This window comes from Bos taurus, chromosome 9 (genome assembly GCF_002263795.3).
Source record: "Bos taurus isolate L1 Dominette 01449 registration number 42190680 breed Hereford chromosome 9, ARS-UCD2.0, whole genome shotgun sequence".
In the NCBI taxonomy this organism is placed as follows: Eukaryota; Metazoa; Chordata; class Mammalia; order Artiodactyla; family Bovidae; genus Bos; species Bos taurus.
The window spans coordinates 19300898-19322556 of record NC_037336.1 but is presented as its reverse complement, the minus strand read 5'-3'; the positions used below and the strand labels follow the sequence as shown (position 1 = coordinate 19322556).

General features: G+C 39.8%; 1 protein-coding gene across 1 annotated transcript in view; it reads right to left on the bottom strand.

Annotated features, from left to right (window-relative positions):
- The window catches only part of SH3BGRL2 (SH3 domain binding glutamate rich protein like 2), a 74080-nt gene that overhangs the window by 8065 nt on the left and 44356 nt on the right, over positions 1 to 21659 (bottom strand). The window contains 1 exon segment of the mRNA NM_001083791.1: positions 19181 to 19366. Within this exon segment, the coding sequence (NP_001077260.1) occupies positions 19181 to 19366 (186 nt within the window).

Below are 21659 nucleotides of genomic sequence, written 5' to 3'. Positions count from 1 at the left end.
TGCGAGGGCTCCTCTTCGTCGCGGCGCACAGCTTTCTCATTGCAGCAGCTTCTCTCGTTGCAGTGCACAGGCTCTAGGTCGCTTGGATTTCAGTAGCTGTGGCGCATGCGCTTAGCTGCTCCACGCCATGTGGAATCTTCCGGGAATGGAGAGGGAACTCGTCCCCCCACCTCCCCTGTCCCATCCCCAGCCCACCCCACCCCCCACCCCATTCCCACATTGGCGAGGAGGGTTCTTAACCACTGGACCATCAGGGAAGTCCAGCATATTATTTAATACCCACCACCAGGTTAGAAACTGGCTCAGAGCAAATAATTATGGTATCCAAGGTTGACAGCTGATGCGTAAGAGGACTGAGATTTGGGCCCAAGTTTCATTGGTGTTGAAATCAATGCTTTTTGTATTCTACAATGCTTCTTGCCCAAGAGGAAACCAGGTATGGGCACCCTGTACATGAGTCACTGAGCCCTAATGAAGCCGCTGCTGAGCTGGGTCAGTGGCATTACAAATACTTTTGAAACCTGTCTAGGAATCTAAATGAGAGTCGATGACTCAGAGTGGAGATCTGCTTCTTGCAAAGCAGGCCTCGGTGGATGAAAAATCTTTTAATGATTTGCCTTTGCGTAGAGACTCTGTCTGTCGTCCAAGTGTTTTAGTAAGTTGAGTCTCGTCTGGCTTGAAGGCAGCTTGATTTTTTGTGCCCAGTCATCCCAGCCCCAGGGATGCATGCACAGCTCCTTCTGTAGATCTTGGAGCAATCACTCCTGCTGTCATTTCAGATCAGCCCTGAGGCTAGTCACCCCAAAGAGCGGCCTTCCCTGACCATGCCAAGAAGGAGAAACACCTCTAAAGAAGGAGACTTCAGCAAATACTTCCTTGGAAAATGGGAGTTTTAAGCTGAATTTTTTTAGAATGAACAGAATTAGATAAGTGAGGGGTTGGGATAGGAGCCTTTGGGACAGGAAATAACAACAAGGAAGAGCAAAGCTGGCAGATATGACTGGGATCAGCATGTGCCAGACTTGAGAAAGCAAGAGAAAGATTTTGAATTTTACCTTAAGCACAAAAGGAAATCATGTGCGGGTTCTGAGTAAGGGAGCAAGCAGAATGATCTATATAGTGAGCTCCCTACATACGAACCTTCAAGTTGTGAACTTTCAAAGATGCGAATGTATGCTTCCATGTCCAATCACGAAAGTTCACATGTCTGGTATACACTGTCCTGAGTATGCATCCTCTACAATTGGCTGTGCTTTTGTGTACTTATATGTGCTTTTGTGTATAGAGTACAGTAAGTACAGTGTCTTTATTCCAAGCACAGGATGTCTGGAAGCAAGCATAAAAGCAGCGGTACAAAGCTGACTGTGTTAGCAGGGTACCTAGGCTAACATCGCTGGACTCATGAACACATTGAACTTATGATCGTGCTCTCAGAACAGAACTTCTTTGTATGTAGGGGACACGACCAGAGAAGACGATGGCACCCCACTCCAGTACTCCTGCCTGGAAAATCCCATGGACAGAGGAGCCTGGTAGGCTGCAGTCCATGGGGTCGCTAGGAGTCAGACTCTACTGAGCGACTTCACTTTCACTTTTCACTTTCATGCATTGGAGAAGGAAATGGCAACCCGCTCCAGTGTTCTTGCCTGGAGAATCCCAGGGACGGGGGAGCCTGGTAGGCTGCCGTCTATGGGGTCGCACAGAGTTGGACATGACTGAAGTGACTTAGCAGCAGCACCAGCAGAGGACACGATTGAAGTGACTTAGCAGCAGTAGCAGCAGCATACTTTGCCAACAAAGGTCCATCTGGTCAAGGCTATGGTTTTTCCCATAGTCATGTACAGATGTGCGAGTTGGACTATAAAGAAAGCTGAGTGCCGAAGAATTGATGCTTTTGAACTGTGGTGTTGGAGAAGACTCTTGAGAGTCCCTTGGACTGCAAGGAGTCCCTTGGACTGCAACCAGTCCATCCTAAAGGAAATCAGTCCTGAATGTTCACTGGAAGGACTGATGCTGAAGCTGAAACTCCAATATTTTGGCCACCTGATGCAAAGAGCTGACTCACTTGAAAAGACCCTGATGCTGGGAAAGATTGAGGGCGGGAGGAGAAGGGGACGACAGAGGATGAGACGGTTGGATGGCATCACCGACTCAATGGACATGACTTTGGGTGAACTCCAGGAGTTGGTGATAGACATGGAGGCCTAGCATGCTACAGTCCATGGGGTCGAAGAGTTGGATACGATTGAGCGACTGAACTGACTGAACTGATAAACAGAGTAGAACCTTTAAAAATTGTGAATCACTGCTGTATGCCTGAAACATACAATATTGTAAAAACTATAGCTCAATAAAAAAATTTTTTTTGGAAAAAAAAAAAATTAAAGAAGGTCTGAGCTTTGTGACTTAAGGGGAAAGACCAGAGGAAAAAAGCAGGTTTGAGGATAAGGTTGAAGTTGACTTTCAAAATGTTAAATTTGAGCAACTGTATGAGACACTTAGTGGAGAAGATGTCAGTGGAGCACTTGGAAGTTTCAAATGACTCTAGGTATTATAGGTTTCATAGAATTTTTCTTCACGGAAAACTTTTAATAAAAATTGTATCTCAATTTGATGTAGAATTTAGGCAAAATTCCATGAACTGAAAATGTTGTTACTGATATTCTTTGTAACAAAGGTAGATCTAAATAGCTGAGTAGCATTTTACTGGCCTTGGTTCAGGAAATAATCCTTGACACATATTTTCTCTACCTGATCATTTGCCGCTTATATTCAGTGTGGTAACAGGAGGACGAGTGCTAAGCTACATCAGCTTATCTCATCCTTTTAGATATCTACCATGTGAAAACTGGTGGACTTGTTTCTCTCCACACCATATTCTGCCACTACTTGATCTAAATTCTTTCCCTTATGGAATCTCACTCAAAGCCGTGGTTCTAATTAAATTCAGATCCCTAGCGCTGATTCTCCTATCAACTCTGATTCCAAGTAAGCAACTGTTCATAGACTCGTTTAAAATATATATTTTTTTAGTTCAAAATTTATTTATTATAAATAATTTACTTTATAAAATAATTTAGGTGTTTATTTTTAATAAATAATATTGTTTGTTTTAATAAATGTTTTAATAAATACTATTTATTTTAATACATAAATAGTATCATTTATTTTTATAAATAAAAATCATTTTATTTTTAATAACTAAATAAAATTTATTCATTTATTTTTAATAAATAAGCATTATGTATTTATTTGGGGGTCTTTGTTGTTGTGTGGGCTCTAGTTGTAGTGTGTAAGCTTCTCACTGCAGTGGCTTATCTTGTTACAGAGCCTGGCCTCCAAAGCGCAGGTTTGAATAGTCGTGGCTCATGGGCTTAGCTGCACTGTGGCAAGTGTTGTCTTCCCAAACCATGGATCAAACTGGTGTCCCCTGCATTGCAAGGCAGATTCTTAACCACTGGATCAGCAGGGAAGCCCTGTTCATAGACTCTTAAACGTAATAGTTCTAAATGACAATTCATGCTCTTCCTTCTATCCCACAAGCCAGACCTCTCAGAAGAGTGGCATCGCCATCTAACAGGCTCTACTACTAGTCAGAAACCAAGGCGTCAGAGAGCTCCACTCTTCCCTCAACCAATAACTATCTTACATATCCTTTCAACCTCTCTATTTTTCTACATCAGTCTCATTGCCCTAAGTCAAGCTAGACATCTGCAATAGCACCTCAACACACCAACCACCTTCCAGTCTAACCCATCCCCCCAGTCATTCTCAAGTGAGGATGTACTTATCCTTTAAAGCTGTAAATCGGAGCTCAGCTCAGGGCTCTGTGGTAACCTAGCAGGTTGTGATGGGGTGGGGGGTGGGAGGGAGGTTCATGAGGGAGGGCATATATGTAGACATAGAGCTGATTCACTTCATCGTACAACAGAAACCAACACACTATTGTAAAGCAACTATACCCCTGATTAAAAGGGCAAAACCCCAAACAAACAAGCAAATGCAAATTTGATCATATCACCCTCCACTCAAGTCCTCTCCTTCAAGACTTATTGCTCCTTGGGGAGAAGAGGGGGTTGTATGAGAGTTGTGTGACAGCTGTTTTAATTCTTAACTCTCCCTAACCTTCTACATCAGTTCCACAATTGAGCATGATCAACTCTTCCTCCAAAATATATCTCCAGTCTGTCCATTCCTGTCTTCATTACAACGGCTCTGGTTCTAACTGAACCAAACCAATGTCTGTCACACCTTCGTTTCTGGGAAATTGAGTGGTACATACAATCAAACAACCTACTATCTAAGTCACGACCACGACCAACTCATTTAGCCTCCTCAGACGGCTTCTTACTTCTGTATCAGACACGACCAAAGCCCCTTGAAGCTCCAGAACTCGATAAAATGATGGTGCATTCAGTGAAGCTGCTCTTAAAAGGGCTGTTGGCTGTTGTCCAGATGTAAAGTCTAGTCCATGTATTCCAGTTCCTAGAGATACTTGTTTGAAGAGTTTACCCCTCTCTGAACAGGAAACAGATTTAATAGAACAGGTAAGGGAAGGGCCAAAAGTGAGAGAAAAAAAAAAAATTGAGGACTAGTGACTTTGTTATCAAAATGTTATCCCTGCTCTTGAATTCAGAAAGACCTTTTTACCTGTTTCTACCTAATGAATAATCTCTGATGTCAGTGTGAAAACAGAGGAATGGAAAAAAAACTAATAATATAAAAAATGAAAAATGAGAAACAGTACCTCACTCTATCTCTACAGATGTAGTGTGAATTTTCTTTAAAGACCAAAGTGCTAACATGAAAATATAGTGCATGCAAAAGATTAAAAGGCAAGTTACAACAAGACTTAATATGTTTAATGCAGGTTTCAGTGTCTATATTCAAAACCTTAATCTTAAAATGATAACAGTTCTCCACATCACAAAACTAGAAATAAAGTCAACTCTCACAAGCGAGTTTCATACATATAAAACAAGACAGACTATGTACACATAGAGAAAAATATGTAACATTATAAACGATCCATTTAACCACACTGAACCAAAACTATTCTTAATAGGAGGTGATTTCATTTTGATATTTGGCAAAACTAATACAATTATGTAAGTTTAAAAATAAAATAAAATTTTAAAAAATAAAAATAAAAAATAAAATTTCTAATACTATTTTACTCTTAAAAATTAGATCAGTCATCAACAAAGAATAGTCATCAACCAAAGTTATTTAGAAATGTCAGACATTTAGAAATCTCAGAACGGCAACATTACTTATTTATATAAAAAATTCTCTTAAACTGTATTTCTGTTATAAAAGTTATAACCATTACTTTTAGTTTATGAACCTTTAACATATTACACTCTGGCCAGAGGGCTTCTGACCTGAATATTAAATCGAATGCTGCCAACAGTTTAGAAATTGTCACCTAAGGTAATTAATTCCTTCTGGAGTGATGAATACAAAATTTGGCAATTAACTTTAAAAGCAAAATAATTCAAAGGAAACTATTTTTAAAAGTCAGTGTGAGAACAGTACCTGACACACACCAGGCAAAGAAGGTGATGAGCTATGTCTGTTAATAAATGACCAACAGATCATGTTTTAGGTAATCTCATGCTAGTAATGTAATTTGAGTAAGTTCTATTTCTACTCTAAGTTACTTATAGATTTTAAATCATCATGTAAAAAATGTACCTTCTGACATATAAAAGCTTTTGAGTGCTCTGATGAATCTCAAATTGTAAGAAGTTATTTTCTTTGTCATGTTGAGACAAAGAGTAAGTGATTGATAGTTTAAAATCTAGACCTTCTTAATACCTTCTTTTAGAGATAATAAACTAAACAGTATGATCTAATTTGAGTCAAACAGTATTAGAAATTTTAAAATCACCTCCTATTAAGATAGAAGTTCTTATATTATGGCCTTAGGCATTCCCCAGTAAAAGAGAAAGATTGGCTTTCTTAACAAAATTCATTTCTATTTAAAAGAAAACACACTAGGGCATATACTGCAGAAGTTAAAAGCACTGCATTTTTAAAACTCACTATAAAGTTTCTAAATGGGCTTGCTGAATTTCTTATACTCAAAAACACTCTCTATAAAGTGTTTGTAAATACACATCTGCAAACTGCACATTGTAAGACAATTCCTGTGACTACAGAATATAATAATCAGTTAATATCACCTTTGGAGAAAAGTACACGTACATAAAGCATATACAAGAAAAAAAAAAAAAAACATTCAGTTTCAGAAGCTGGTACATTTAAAACAAAGGCTGAAAAACTCACTCTGCTTCTAGTGCCAACTTACTCAGGAAAAGAAAAAAATTCTGGGCTATAAGGATATCAGCATAACTGAGCACTGTTACAAATGGGATATTTATCTAAATGCTGCAATTTTAAGAAGAATAGAGCTTAAACAGCTGTTACGAAAAAGGGGGGGAAAAAAGCTTCCATTACCTATACTTGGGTTTGCTTTTCAAGTGAAAACCAATGTTAGAGACATTTATAAGCTCATGATAAAATCTACAACAGGTAGAGCTCACAATAGTTTCATTCATCCACAGAGCTTACTTAAGAACATTACCCGTTCACCATGGTTAGACTATTATGGACTGGACAAGCATTTGAGACAAAGGCTTTAAAGTTCTTTGCCCTTTAAGCGTTCCCTAAGAGAATGGCCAGGAAAACCCACAGCAGCCACTCTGAAAAGCAGTATCGCTTCCCACGCTAAGTTGATGACAATTATGTGACAAACCCATATTATTTCCACACGCCGAGGGCCTTTCCAAACAGAAGACCACAGGGAGCACAAACAACACGTGGCCCGTAAGGAAACAGGGCAGCAACCACCTCCAAATGAGCCAAAGAGAATGTGGTTTACCCCAAAGGAGAAACTCTTCTAAAACATGCTTGCTAAGACTACAAGAGTTACTGCTGCTGCAAATGCACACAGACTCCTTCCTGAAATTTCTTTCAAGTCTGAGAGTAGCCTCTGAGCAGAATGTCTTCATTCAGTGGTTAAGAACCATTAATGCTATAGTCCATTTCGTGAAATCTTGATATAGAAGGAAAAAATAGTTGATGGCTCCAATCCCGGTAGGACAGGCAAGATGCGATTGTCTAAGATAGCTTTATTCAACAACTTTTAGGCCAAATACCAAATATACGAATTAAGCCCAAAGCTGAAGATTTAAGATTCCTAACTTATGTTTAACATTTCTGACTGCTCTGATACAAGACGGCAGAGCAAGCAAACACATCTACCCAAGCGCCCATTGAAACTGGGTGGGAAAAAACTTTGTGCTAAACATAGCAAAGGCAACCAGCAATAAAAGTTTAATAAATACCCAGAGGAGTAAGTGCAAAGGCTAAAGTCAGTTACGAGAATCTCTCATTAATAAAGTCATTCTCCTTTAAGCCACAGGAATTTAATAAAATAGGATTATATCCTCCGTTACAACTGCTCACACAACTAAACAGTTCTGTAGAAAATAATATGTCTAAAACAATATAAATGTGACATATTTACATAGTATAGAATAGTTATTACAGGTACAGAAGACAAGTCACTGTTCTAAACTTTAGCAATGCCATATGTGTGAACCCACAGGATGTGTGTGCATGCGTTTGTAAATCAAAATGGGGGAGAAATGAGAGAAGCTACATGAATTCCAATTTCTCATCCTCTAAAGAAAAAAGCAAATACTGTCCAATTTAAAATCAAGGAATAGAGATACTAGTATCTCTGGTACCTAGAACATAGAGAGAAACAGATGAGAGAAACATATCTTCGTGTTTCTCTATACCTCTATGTTTTCAGAGAGGTGATAACTTCAAATCACAAAGCAGCATATCTCATAAAAGAGGCTGTATCTTGGGAATCTGGGGGAGACTGACCTTTCACTATGGACCCTCCTGTCGACGGACTTATTATCTTAACACTGATATTAACACGGTCTTAGCGCTTTTCAGTTTTGTTTTCTTTTCCTTAACTGTGTAGGCTCAGAAAAGAGGAAAAAAATTTAACAAAAGGAAAATCGCCAGTTTGGATATCTATTGAGATATACTGCTAAGCATACAACTGGGGTGCCCTGAGTGGATGGAGATGTTCAACATTCAGAGCACAAGCCATCGTTTTCATGAAAGACACGTCCCAGGGATGTGTCACTGCAGAATATTGAGACAAACATCTCAGCGAGGTGAAAATGGGAGATTAAACATTTATAGAGAGGAGAATAAAAAACAGGGTTATACAGAAGAGAGAAAACTGCAAAGAATATCTAATTAAAATGCTATGCTTCTGGGCATCCAGTAATAAAGAGGGACAGATATCACCCTTTCCCACCACCCTCTAGTATCTGTGAGGATGTTGCATTAGATCATTTACAGTAGAACATTTGAAGAAGAAGATTCCCCTTGATTAGATCTCTGGTCTTTTAGACAGAAAACCTTGGAATACAGATTTTCAAATTCAGATCAAAAGGTTCCTAAGAAAATTCTACCTGCAGTGCAGGTGAGCTTCTAACAGAGGTGATTTCCCCAATAGATTTCATTGTAAAATTTAGAAGATAGTTCAATATGCTTGCTTTTGAGATATTTGGCTTTGAGCTTTATTAATAAACAGGAATGCAAAATGCTCAAGACCTGGACAGGGCAAGATCCAGCAGAATGGGTTAGCTAGCTGCTTGAGTGAAAACATCTGTGGAGCTATTCACCCATTCCTAGAAGCAATTTTGTTAATATGTTCTATGTTCCTAGTGTTCTCGTAGGTACCAGGTACTAAGATAAATATGCCACGGAGTCTGCTGAGGGTGAGCACAAGCAACTCAGAGACTGGTTGAAGGCAAAGTCATGAAAAACAATCCTAAGAGCTAAAGGTCACGTTGAGAGTAATGAGACAGGTTTTGGGCACGATGTGGGGGATGGGGAATAACCAGCGTCCTAGTGAATTAGAGAGGGTCAACAACAAGGCCCATCTGAACTGAGCTTTGAAAGAGAAACAGGACAGAATTTTGTAGGAGGTAAAAATCACAGGACTTGTTCATCAAGGGAGTAGGCAGATGAGGAAAGTGGGTGTGGGGTGACTTTCAGGGCTTTGCCTAAGACCTAGATAAACAACATCCATGGATGTTGTAGCCCTGAACCTATATAAACAGCATTCATACTTTATTATAGAGACAGACCACATCTCTTGTGGATGATGAAAACTGGACTTTAACTTTCCTTTTTATTTTTCTTACCGACTCTAACAAAAATCCTATTAACTCATAATTACTGCAGACAACTGGACTTCAACAGGGGCCAAGCTGCTCTCCATCACTATGTTGTACACCATTCTGCCAGACAATATGCTTAGTTTTCCTGAAGGAGACTTGAAGAGCTAATTCTATGTTTCTCCAATGAGACCGCGACTGAACTCTAGGAAGCACAGGGAAATGTGAGTGGGTCATGAAGGGGCCCAGGAGCTAGGAGATTAGAATGGTTTGCCAGTTACAAACTATTGTTTCAAATGGCCAAAAACAAACCCAATGGCCCATGGCAGGTGGGAGGACAGGTGATGATTAACTAAGTTCTAATAACCCTTTTAATAATCTTCCCAACCCAGGGATCGAACCTGGGTCTCTTGCATTATAGGCAGATTCTTTATCGTCTGAGCCACCAGCAAAGCCCTCTAATAATCCATCCAAGGAAATAATATGCAACATCTAAAAAATTAAGTTTGCAATGACATGGAAGCTATTTTTGTTGGAGAAACAAAGCAGGGCACAAAATGGTAGATACAGAATGCTCATTCACGGTCCTGGAACCACTCCCCTGCAGATGCCAGTTCAGTTCAGTTCAGTCGCTCAGTCGTGTCTAACTCTGCAACCCCTTGGACTGCAGCACACCAGGCCTCCCTGTCCATCACCAATTCCTAGAGTTTACCCAAACTCATGTCCATTGAGTCAGTGATGCCACCCAACCATCTCATCCTCTGTCATCCCCTTCTCCTCCTGCCCTCAATCTTTCCCAGCATCAGGGTCTTTTCAAATGAGTCAGTTCTTTGCATCAGGTGGCCAAAGTATTGCAGTTTCAGCTTCAACATCAGTCCTTCCAATGAACACTCAGGACTGATTTCCTTTAGGATGGACTGGTTGGATCTCCTTGCAGTCCAAGGGACTCTCAAGAGTCTTCTCCAACACCACAGTTCAAAAGCATCAATTCTTCTGCACTCAGTTTTCTTTATAGTCCAACTCTCACATCCATATATGACTACTCGAAAAACCACAGGTTTGACTAGATGGACCTTTGTTGATAAAGTCAATTCTCTGTTATTTAATATGCTGTCTAGCTTTGTTGGCAAAGTAATGCCTCTGCTTTTTAATATGCTGTCTAGGTTGGTCAGGGATGACTATATATATGTACATATGTGTGTGTAATCTTTTTTAAAATAAAATTACATGTATGAGGTAGGGATTTGTAAAACTAATAATTAAAGGAGTTGGTTCTTCAGTTTCAGAAAAGATTCTAAAACACACTTAAAATATATCACCCAGAGACAATCTTTTCAAAAGTTACATAAAACACTGCACTTGGGAATACTACAACTGCATACATTTAGGTGTTCTAGTGTGCCTCTGAGCCTCTACCCATAGTTAGAAAATGCTGACATATCTCGTTTCCTTTCATACCTAACAAAGAAAAGGGGAGGAGACTCCACAAAGAACCACTGCTGGTCATTTAGCATTTCTGTGCCTCCTGAAGTCTACCCTATCTGTCATCTACGTTCAGACTCCAAGTAAGCAAGGTAATATGGGGAAAGGCAGTCATAGCTGTCCCTCAAATCATTACTTAAACAAAACTAGTCAATAGCATTAATGTAATCTTATTTGGTGAGCAATACACCCAATGCTTAGGTACAAATTTAATATTTTGCAAGTAAGATCTAAAAGTGCAAAAAAAGTAATTCAATAGTTTTAAAATAATAGATAATTTTATAGGTTGCCTCATGGAAACTAATTAAAAGGTTGTTTTTCTATAAAAGTCTGCCATTTGTCTCTTAGCTGAACTGCCCTCTCTTCATTAGACAGGATGTTACACGAGTAGTTCTAGCCACAGATTCCGTCACTTCATCTCTCTTCCCCACTTCACCCATAACCCAATTCTAAGTATTGGCATCCTTAGCCAAACACATACCTGCTCATCTCAGTTACATGAATGGTAATTGTGTCTTTCTCCTCTAGATGGCAAATCCACAAACTGGTTAAATAAAATTTGGCTGCATTCCCATTTCAAATTCCAAACTTTTTAATAAAATGAAAGAATTAATAAACTTATTTAGCAAAGTTGCAGGACAAAAAGAAAACAACATATAAAATTCACTTGTGTCTCTACACACTAATAATCAACAATTGGAAAAGGATGTTAAGAAAATAATTCTATTTATAATAGCACTAGAAAAAAAATCTACTTAGGAAATAACCTAACCAAGAGGTAAGAGACTTGAACACTAAAAACCACAAAACAATGCTTAAAGAAATGAACAGAGACATGTAAAATGTAAAGAATCCCATGTGCATAGATTGAAAGACTTAATATTGTCAAGATGTCAATGCCGCCCAAAGCAATCTAAAGATCCAACATTTAAAATTCTAATGGCATTTTTTTTTGCAGAAATAAGGAAAAATTCTAAAATTCATATAGAATCTCAAGCCAAAACAAGTTTGAAGAAAGACAAAGTTAAAGAAACCACACTTCCCAATTTCAAGACATATTACAAAGTTACAGTAATCAAAATAGTGTGGTATTTGCATAAAGACAGGCATATAGACCAGTGAAACAGAATAGAATCCAAAATATAAATAAATAAAGAAGCCCTCACACATACAGTCGAATGATCTTGAACAAAAGCGTCAAGATCACTCCATGGGAAAAGCACAGTGTCATCAACAAATGGTAATAGGAAAACTAGATAATGACATGCAAAAGAATGAAGCTGGACACTTATACCATATAAAAAAATCAGCATAAAAAAAATGAATTACAGACCTAAACCTAAGACCCCCAAACTACAAAATTTCTAGAAGACAACATAGGGAAAAAGCTTCATAACACTGCATTTGGCAAGTCATGATTTCCTGAGTGTGACTCCAAAAGCCCAGGCAACAAAAACAAAAACAGCCAAAGGAGTCAATATCAAACTTACAAAGTTTGTTCATCAAAAGACACAATCAAGAAAAGTAAAAGGCAACCTAAGAATGGGAGAAAATATTTGCAAATTACATATCTGATAGGAGGTTAATATTCAGAATATACAAAGAATTTTTACACAGTGACAAAAAATCAAATAACCCAATTAAAAACTGGGCAAAGGACTTGGACAGACATTTCTCCAAAGACAATATACTAACAGAAAACAAAGTATAGGAGATGTTCAATATCACTAATCACCAAAGAAATGCAAATCAAAACCACAATACCCTTATACCCATTAGGATCAGATCAGATCAGTCGCTCAGTCGTGTCCAACTCTTTGCGACCCCATGAATCGCAGCACGCCAGGCCTCCCTGTCCATCAGCATCTCCCGGAGTTCACTGAGACTCACGTCCATCGAGTCGGCAATGCCATCCAGCCATCTCATCCTCTGTCATCCCCTTCTCCTCCTGCCCCCAATCCCTCCCAGCATCAGAGTCTTTTCCAATGAGTCAACTCTTCACATGAGGTGGCCAAAGTACTGGAGTTTCAGCTTTAGCGTCATTCCTTCCAAAGAAATCCCAGGGCTGATCTTCAGAATGGACTGGTTGGATCTCATTAGGATAGGTACTCTCAAAAACAACAACAACAAAAAACCCCCCAAAGAACAGAAAATAGCAAGTGTTGGTGGGGATACGGAGAAGTTAGAACTTTTGTGCACTATTGATGGGATTATAAAACAGTTCAACCACTGTGAAAAACAGTTTGGCAGTTCCTCAAAAAATTAAAAACAGAATTGGTATATGATATGCAGTAATTCCACTTTTATGTATGTATCCCAAAGAACTGAAAACAGTACCTTGAAGAGATATTGCAAACCCATGTTCATAGCAGCACTATTCACAATAGCCAAGAGGTAGAGGTAGAAGCAACCCAATGTTCATCATGGATGAGTAGAAAAACAAAATGTGACACACACAGACAATAGAAGCCCCTCAAAATTCATACATTTCAATGCCAATGCCCAAAGGAGGCAACTAGGTCTGCAGAGCCCTCTTGGATGAAATAACAGCTCCATTAACCCCTTCACTACAAGAGGATACTACAGTAAGTTGGCAATCTGCAACCCAGAAGAGGGCCTTCACCAGAACCCAGCCCTGCTGCTACTAAGTCACTTCAGTCGTGTCTGACTGTGCGACCCCAGAGACGGCAGCCCACCAGGCTCCCCCGTCCCTGGCATTCTCCAGGCAAGAACACTGGAGTGGGTTGAACCCAGCCCTAGTGTAACCCTGATCTTCCAACCTCCAAAACTCTGAGAAATAAATTTCTATTGTTTGTAAGCTACCCAGTCTGTTGTATTTTGTTACAGCAGTCTTAATGGATGAAGACATACATGATGGATGACATTATGTATGTTCTTTAACCTTAAGGACATTGTGCTATGTCCTCTGACATAGCACAAAGGACAAAGACTGTATGATTTCACTCCTAGGAGGTCTCTAAACTAGTTGAATTCAATAGATATAGAAAGTAGAATGATGGTTATCAGGGGCTGGGGGAGAGGACAAATAGGTGTATTTAACGAGTATAAGAATCTCAGTTCTGCCAGATGAAAAATCCCGGGGAACCTGTTTTACAGCATTGTGAATATACGTAACATTACTCAACTGTGCACTTAAAAGCGGTTAAGACAGTAAATTTGGGGGCCTTCCTGATGGTCCAGAGGGGAAGACTGTGCATCCACTGCAGGAGGAAAAGGTTCAGTCCCTGGCAGGGGAACTAAAATCCCACATGCTGAGTGGTGCAACAGCAACAACAAAAAAAGTAAATTTAATGATAAATATTTTTAAGAAAAAAAATATATAAAGAAATCCAAATCTTTTTTTTTTCTTCCTTCTAAATAGGGAGGGAGAAAAGAAATGGGAGGAAATGTTTTCATTTTGTGCAGATGTGTGCATTTTCATTTCTGGTGCATTCCACACATGCCAGTTCCACAGACAGAGAACAGAGTTTAAACCTTCCTTGAACGTGAGGATCCGAGCTTTCTAAAATGAGGAAAGCCCACATGTTGGGATGCTGACCTTTAGGTCTTCATTTCCAGAGAAGAATCTTGCTCATGGTAGGACATTTAAGGCAGACAGAAAGAACCACCAGTCCGCGTTAATAAGTGTTCTTGCCCACAAACTGAAATAGACACTGGAAACTTGAAAGAAATATATAAAGGTATGGGGGGAACTCACAGAATCCATATTAGGGCTGGAGATCCAGTTTAGAAAACAAGAGGAATTTCCATGTCTGGGAAGCCAAGTCTTTGCATGAGGTGGCCAAAGTACTGGAGTTTCAGCTTTAGCATCATTCCTTCCAAAGAAATCCCAGGGCTGATCTCCTTCAGAATGGACTGTGTCTCACATGCCTAGCTCATCCAGTTTAAAACAAAGTAGTAAAATTTCCAGCCAATTTAGGAAACAGGAGAATCTTTGTGCTTACTGGATCCTGTCATTTGCAATACGGCAGGTTTCCACAGGTTATCCAACCAGATAAGCCCACTCATAAACTGTCACTGGGCAAAGAAAGGTGCACAGGAGCAGGTGGTTTGAATGAAGCCATGGTTCAATGCCCTCTAATTCTTCTGTTTTTCTCAAAGTCAAATTTATTGGACCTTGATAAAAGCAGACACTGTCTTCAAAACTGCTGCCAGAACAGACTATAACAACAGAATGCATATACAACACTGCCGTCACCACCACTGTGGGATTGACTCTGCTCTAGCAGAGAAGATGCCATTTATCTGGCACAGTTGATAAATATGGAAGCCTCTAGCCAGCTGCCAGTCTACCTGAAAAAAATTCCATAGACTCCATAGGGCAAAGATACACAGAGATTTAGAAAGTCATAAAGAAGTGAAAATTTAAAAAAAGGAATTAACTTTATTCCACATCACATTCCTTTTTATTCTTTAAATACATTCCTCTACTCAAAAGGGCCCTGAAGACTTTGGCTGTTATGGTGACAAAGCAAAGATGTCTCTACCTGCCTCTTAACAGGGCTATAAAACAATAAGGATTAAAAACAACTCCACTTTTAAAATAAAACTAGGAGACGCCGATGGTCCTGAACCACATAAGCAGCAAATGGGTAGAAAAATAGACAAGAGCAGAGGATGGTCACACTTCTGTGTCTGAAGAGGCAGCATCAACAAGAAATAAGCTGCATTATTATATAAGAATAAAGGTTACTATTTTTGTGGATTTTTTTGAGTCATGATCACATATTTTATCAAGGAAAATATATGGTAACCAAGGGTGTATCCCACTCATGATTACAGAGTCTAGAAAATGTATCAATACTTTCATGCCTGCAGGCCAAAATGAGATAATAGTTGAAAATTTGTGCAAACTGTACAACTCAAAATAAAGCTGCTAGGGACTTCCCTGGTAGTGCAGTGGCTAAGACTCAGACTCCGATGCAGGGGGCCCAGGTTTGATCCCCGGTCAGGGAGCTAGAACCCACATACATGCCACAACTAAGAGAGTTTCCACATGCCACACATACCAACGGAGATGGAAGACCCCGCATGCGGCAACTAAGACCCGGTGCAGCCAAATAAGTAAGTAAATATTAAAAAATAAAAGAAATTTTGGAAGTTTTGGCCACAGCAATCAGAGCAGAAAAAGAAATAAAAGGAATCCAAATTGGAAAAGAAGAAGTAAAACTCTCACTATTTGCAGATGACATGATCCTCTACATAGAAAACCCTAAAGATTCCACCAGAAAATTACTAGAAATAATCAATGACTCTAGTAAAGTTGCAGGATATAAAATCAACACACAGAAATCCCTTGCATTCCTATACACTAATAATGAGAAAACAGAAAGAGAAATTAAGGAAACAATTCCATTCACCATTGCAACGGAAAGAATAAAATACTTAGGAATATATCTACCTAAAGAAACTAAAGACCTATATATAGAAAACCATAAAACACTGGTGAAAGAAATCAAAGAGGACACTAATAGATGGAGAAATATACCATGTTCATGGATTGGAAGAATCAATATAGTGAAAATGAGTATACTACCCAAAGCAATTTATAGATTCAACGCAATCCCTATCAAGCTACCAACAGTATTCTTCACAGAGCTAGAACAAATAATTTCACAATTTGTATGGAAATACAAAAAACCTCGAATAGCCAAAGCGATCTTGAGAAAGAAGAATGGAACTGGAGGAATCAACCTACCTGACTTCAGGCTCTACTACAAAGCCACAGTTATCAAGACAGTATGGTACTGGCACAAAGACAGAAATATTGATCAATGGAATAAAATAGAAATCCCAGAGATAAATCCATGCACATATGGACACCTTATCTTTGACAAAGGAGGCAAGAATATACAATGGATTAAAGACAATCTCTTTTAACAAGTGGTGCTGGGAAATCTGGTCAACCACTTGTAAAAGAATGAAACTGGACCACTTTCTAACACCATACACAAAAATAAACTCAAAATGGATTAAAGATCTAAACGTAAGACCAGAAACTATAAAACTCCTAGAGGAGAACATAGGCAAAACACTCTCCGACATACATCACAGCAGGATCCTCTATGACCCACCTCCCAGAATATTGGAAATAAAAGCAAAAATAAACAAATGGGACGTAATTAACCTTAAAAGCTTCTGCACATCAAAGGAAACTATTAGCAAGGTGAAAAGACAGCCTTCAGAATGGGAGAAAATAATAGCAAATGAAGCAACCGACAAACAACTAATCTCAAAAATATACAAGCAACTCCTACAGCTCAACTCCAGAAAAATAAACGACCCAATCAAAAAATGGGCCAAAGAACTAAATAGACATTTCTCCAAAGAAGACATACAGATGGCTAACAAACACATGAAAAGATGCTCAACATCACTCATTATCAGAGAAATGCAAATCAAAACCACTATGAGGTACCATTTCACACCAGTCAGAATGGCTGTGATCCAAAAGTCTACAAATAATAAATGCTGGAGAGGGTGTGGAGAAAAGGGAACCCTCTTACACTGTTGGTGGGAATGCAAACTAGTACAGCCACTATGGAGAACAGTGTGGAGATTCCTTAAAAAACTGGAAATAGAACTGCCTTATGATCCAGCAACCCCACTGCTGGGCATACACACTGAGGAAACCAGAAGGGAAAGAGACACGTGTACCCCAATGTTCATCGCAGCACTGTTTATAATAGCCAAGACATGGAAGCAACCTAGATGTCCATCAGCAGATGAATGGATAAGAAAGCTGTGGTACATATACACAATGGAGTATTACTCAGCCATTAAAAAGAATACATTGGAATCAGTTCTAATGAGGTGGATGAAACTGGAGCCTATTATACAGAGTGAAGTAAGCCAGAAGGAAAAACATAAATACAGTATACTAACGCATATATATGGAATTTAGAAAGATGATAACAATAACCCGGTGTACGAGACAGCAAAAGAGACACTGATGTATAGAACAGTCTTATGGACTCTGTGGGAGAGGGAGAGGGTGGGAAGATTTGGGAGAATGGCAATGAAACATGTAAAATATCATGTAGGAAACGAGTTGCCAGTCCAGGTTCGATGCACGATGCTGGATGCTTGGGGCTGGTGCACTGGGACGACCCAGAGGGATGGTATGGGGAGGGAGGAGGGAGGAGGGTTCGGGATGGGAAACACATGTATACCTGTGGCGGATTCATTTTGATATTTGGCAAAAGTAATACAATTATGTAAAGTTTAAAAATAAAATAAAATTAGAAAAAAAAAAAAAATAAATAAATAAATAAATAAAAGAAAGCTATTAGTTAAACAGTGCAAGAAAACGTAAAAATCCAGTGGTTTTGTTGGATTCTCTTCCTCAGATTCTGCAGCTGTGAAAATGCCTTTATTCTGCTCTTGTACTTGAGTGGTAATTTGGCTGGGTATAGAATTTCAGGAGCACTTTAGAGACAGTCACAAATATCCTGGGAAGTAAGATAGATACTATCATCCTTTGTGTAAAGATGAGAAAATTGAGGTACAAAGAGATAAGTGACTTTCCAAAGGGGTCAAGCCAACGCAAAGCAGTACTGGAACTCAAATCAGGGTCTAGACCGGGTTCAATTTTCTCTTCATGACGTGCAAAGGTGCTGGGCACAATCCTTACGGCTTTATGTCTCAACATCTCATTCTCTCTCATGTTCACGGAGACCTGTTTCCTTTTGAGCCACCTAGAGCACTGTTACCTCGTTTCTCCATTCTAGCGGCAACCCAGTTCTTTATTTCAGCTTAAGTACCTCCACACTGCAGCCCCTCCCTCTTTCCAGGCCATCCTTAGAGAACTGCAATGCAGGTCTCAAAATAAACACTCATATACTTAGAGCACTGGCAGAAAGCAAATCCTAACTACTCATTAGAGAAATTTCCCAATTTTTTTTTTAACCTAAGCAATAAGAAGGAAAATAGATAATTAGTCAAAAATGCCTTCGTTTTCTCAATGCCACAAATAGCGAGAAGGCATCTGATATATTTTAGCTGTTCATAATGACCCAGAAGAGCCTGGCAGGCTCTTGGGGTGCAAGAGTCGGACATGACTTAGTGATTAAACCACCACCACCAATGATCCACCTGGTTCGTGACCATCAAAAAGCAAAACGCTGACTTATAATCAGGTATTAGCAGTTTTAGAGAAATAAATATTTAAGAACATAGCCTTTCCATTCTGTCCCCCAAAACGTATGAATCAAAAAGTATGCTTTAAAATGTAGAACACAATAAACATGCATGTGCACAGCTTCTCTTCCCATCTTCTTGTCTCAAAGCAAACAGGAAGACATAGTCTGTGACCTTGGACACACATGCCCACATAACTTCACTCTCTATTAGATCTGTGGACCTGAATAGGTACTAGGTGAGGAGGTTACAGTCGGCACTGAAAAACCCCAACCGCACCCCAGGCAAAGAAATGATGTAGTAATAATCTAGCTACTTACTCCACAGTATTGGTCATCATTAAATATCTGAGGTGGCAGAGGGTTTCCCTGAGCAGGCTTCTTCTCCGGGGGGATGTTCTTATACATCCATTGCCTCTGCTCTTCTGACATTGTGATGTCCACCTCCTCAAACTCTATCTTGTTGGCTTCCAGAAATCTAACCACATCCTGCTGTTTCTTCTTTATCTGCAGAGAGAAGACAAATACAAAAGGAGAAATGCTCCTCTGAAACCGTATGTACAAGTTTCCCATGTGAACTAGATCTGATTGCTCATTGTCAAGGGCCACTGAGCCACCCCTCCCCCCCAAAACAGGTGATTTTTGCAGACCCCACACACCACCCACTCCCTGGTTATCAAGCAGATGGCTAAGCAAGCCCTGACACAGTCATTTCTGCACAGAATTCTGGGGCACATCTCAGACGGTCTGGGAGGGACAGACTAGGTCTGAGGTGGGAGATTCACTTAGCTTTCTGGGAGCCATAACCACTCCCCCTCCCACCCTTCGAAGTTGACAGGTACAGTCACAAAGACCTCCTGTGCCCCCAATCATTTGAAAATCACATATAGCCCATCTGAAATGTTGACACTTCATTGATTCTTGGGAGTGGCCATATTTTTATTCCCCTCAGCAGCCTCTTTCAGATATTCCACAGCTGCAGCCACTGTCATGAAAGCGTCCTTTCATCAACTCACAAGAGGAAAATGTTCTCCACTTCTAAGGTGAGAGTGAACAACAAGCACCACCTTACTTTGAACTCCCTTTCTTAACCCTTCTTGTTTCTCTGATCTTTATGTTTCCTTCCAGTCACTAGGGGTCAGGTGTGCTCTTGAAGAGCTGCAAACACCTGTGCAGGTTTTCCAACTGTTACAAATCTTTGTCTTTTAAGGTATGTATTAACAAACCAAGATGGGGTCACAATATTCAGTATCTTCAACACAGCATATAAAACATATGAGTAAACAGGTGTACTTTTTCTAAATGATTCTGGGAAATATGCATAAAAGCCAAACAAGGGAATTCTCAAGTGGTCCAGTGGTTAGGATTCCATGTTCTCACTGCTGACAATGCAGGTTTGATCTCTGGTTGGGTAACTAATGACACAGACATTGAACATGACATTGAAGTCGCTCAGTTGTGTCTGACTCTTTGTGACCCTGTGGACTGTAGCCTACCAGGCTCCTCCGTCCATGAAATTTCCCAAGCAAGAGTACTGGAGTGGGTTGCTATTTCCTTCTCCAGGAGATCTTCCCGAACCAGGGATCAAACCCAGGTCTCCTGCATTGTAGGCAGACGTTTTACCGTCTGAGCCACCAGGGAAGATCCTGCAAAGACGACATGCAGCCATTAAAAAAAATCAAACAAAAAAACTTAAGATGTGACGTTAATGTTATAGTGGCCAAAGGAAAGAATCATTTTGAGAAATGAAGCAGCTAGAAAGACCTCCCGACACAGAAAATAAAATTCTGAAGAACCAACCTTCACATACCATTGCTGCTACTGCTGCTAAGTCGCTTCAGTCGTGTCCGACCCGTAGCCCCAAACAATCCGTCCCAGCCCCACCCCCCAATCCAACTCCTCCCCCAAAGCTTCGGTGACATGTTTCTCTGAGGTGGAAGTCTGTTAAATACCAGGAGGACAGAGGCATTGGGAAGCCCATACCTTATATACAGAAACCCAGATCACTGGGTTCAAGTCTATGAATGAATAAGGAGAGGGCATAATAATACTGACAGAAATAAAACTCTGGCAAATATGACATCTTTAAGCTCAATATTATAGAAAGAGAGAATTGCCGTGTGGTTGTAAATCCAAGTCGAAATGCCATTATCTTAATTTCTTGAATTAAGCCATTTCTCATGTCTGAAAAAGTTAACTTTTTCTCCTCACTCATACTATTTCAGAATATATGTTATTTTGTAACTCCAATGTGCAAAACGTTATCAGCCATCCTACTTAATTTTCCCTTACAACCCTACCAGGTAGAGTTCATCATCCCTGAGGTTGAAAGCGTTCACCTATTTTGATCAAAGTCCTAGTGGGTGTTCTTCTCAAGACAATCATGTCATTGTCCTAAAATCCTTGTTCAGTGGGCCCCCACTGATCCTTGCAGAACAAACAAAAAGTTACCTACAATTCTACTATCCAACAGCCACTGCCAAAATCTAAACAGAGAGAAGGGTCTAGATTTAATGTCCCTGTTTGGAGCTCTACGTACCCAGCACATTTCAATCACTCATGAGTGTGATCAAAAATGAAACTTATGTTGGTTTTCCGTATATAAGGTACAGGCTTCCCTGGTGGCTCAGATGGTAAAGAAACTGCCTGCAATGCAGGAGACCTGGGTTTGATCCCTGGGTTGGGAAGGTCCCCCTGGAGAAGGGAATGGCTACTCACTCCAGTATTCTTGCCTGGAGAATTCCATGGACAGAAAGAGTCGGACACAACTGAGTGACTAACACTTTCACTTGTCACGTGT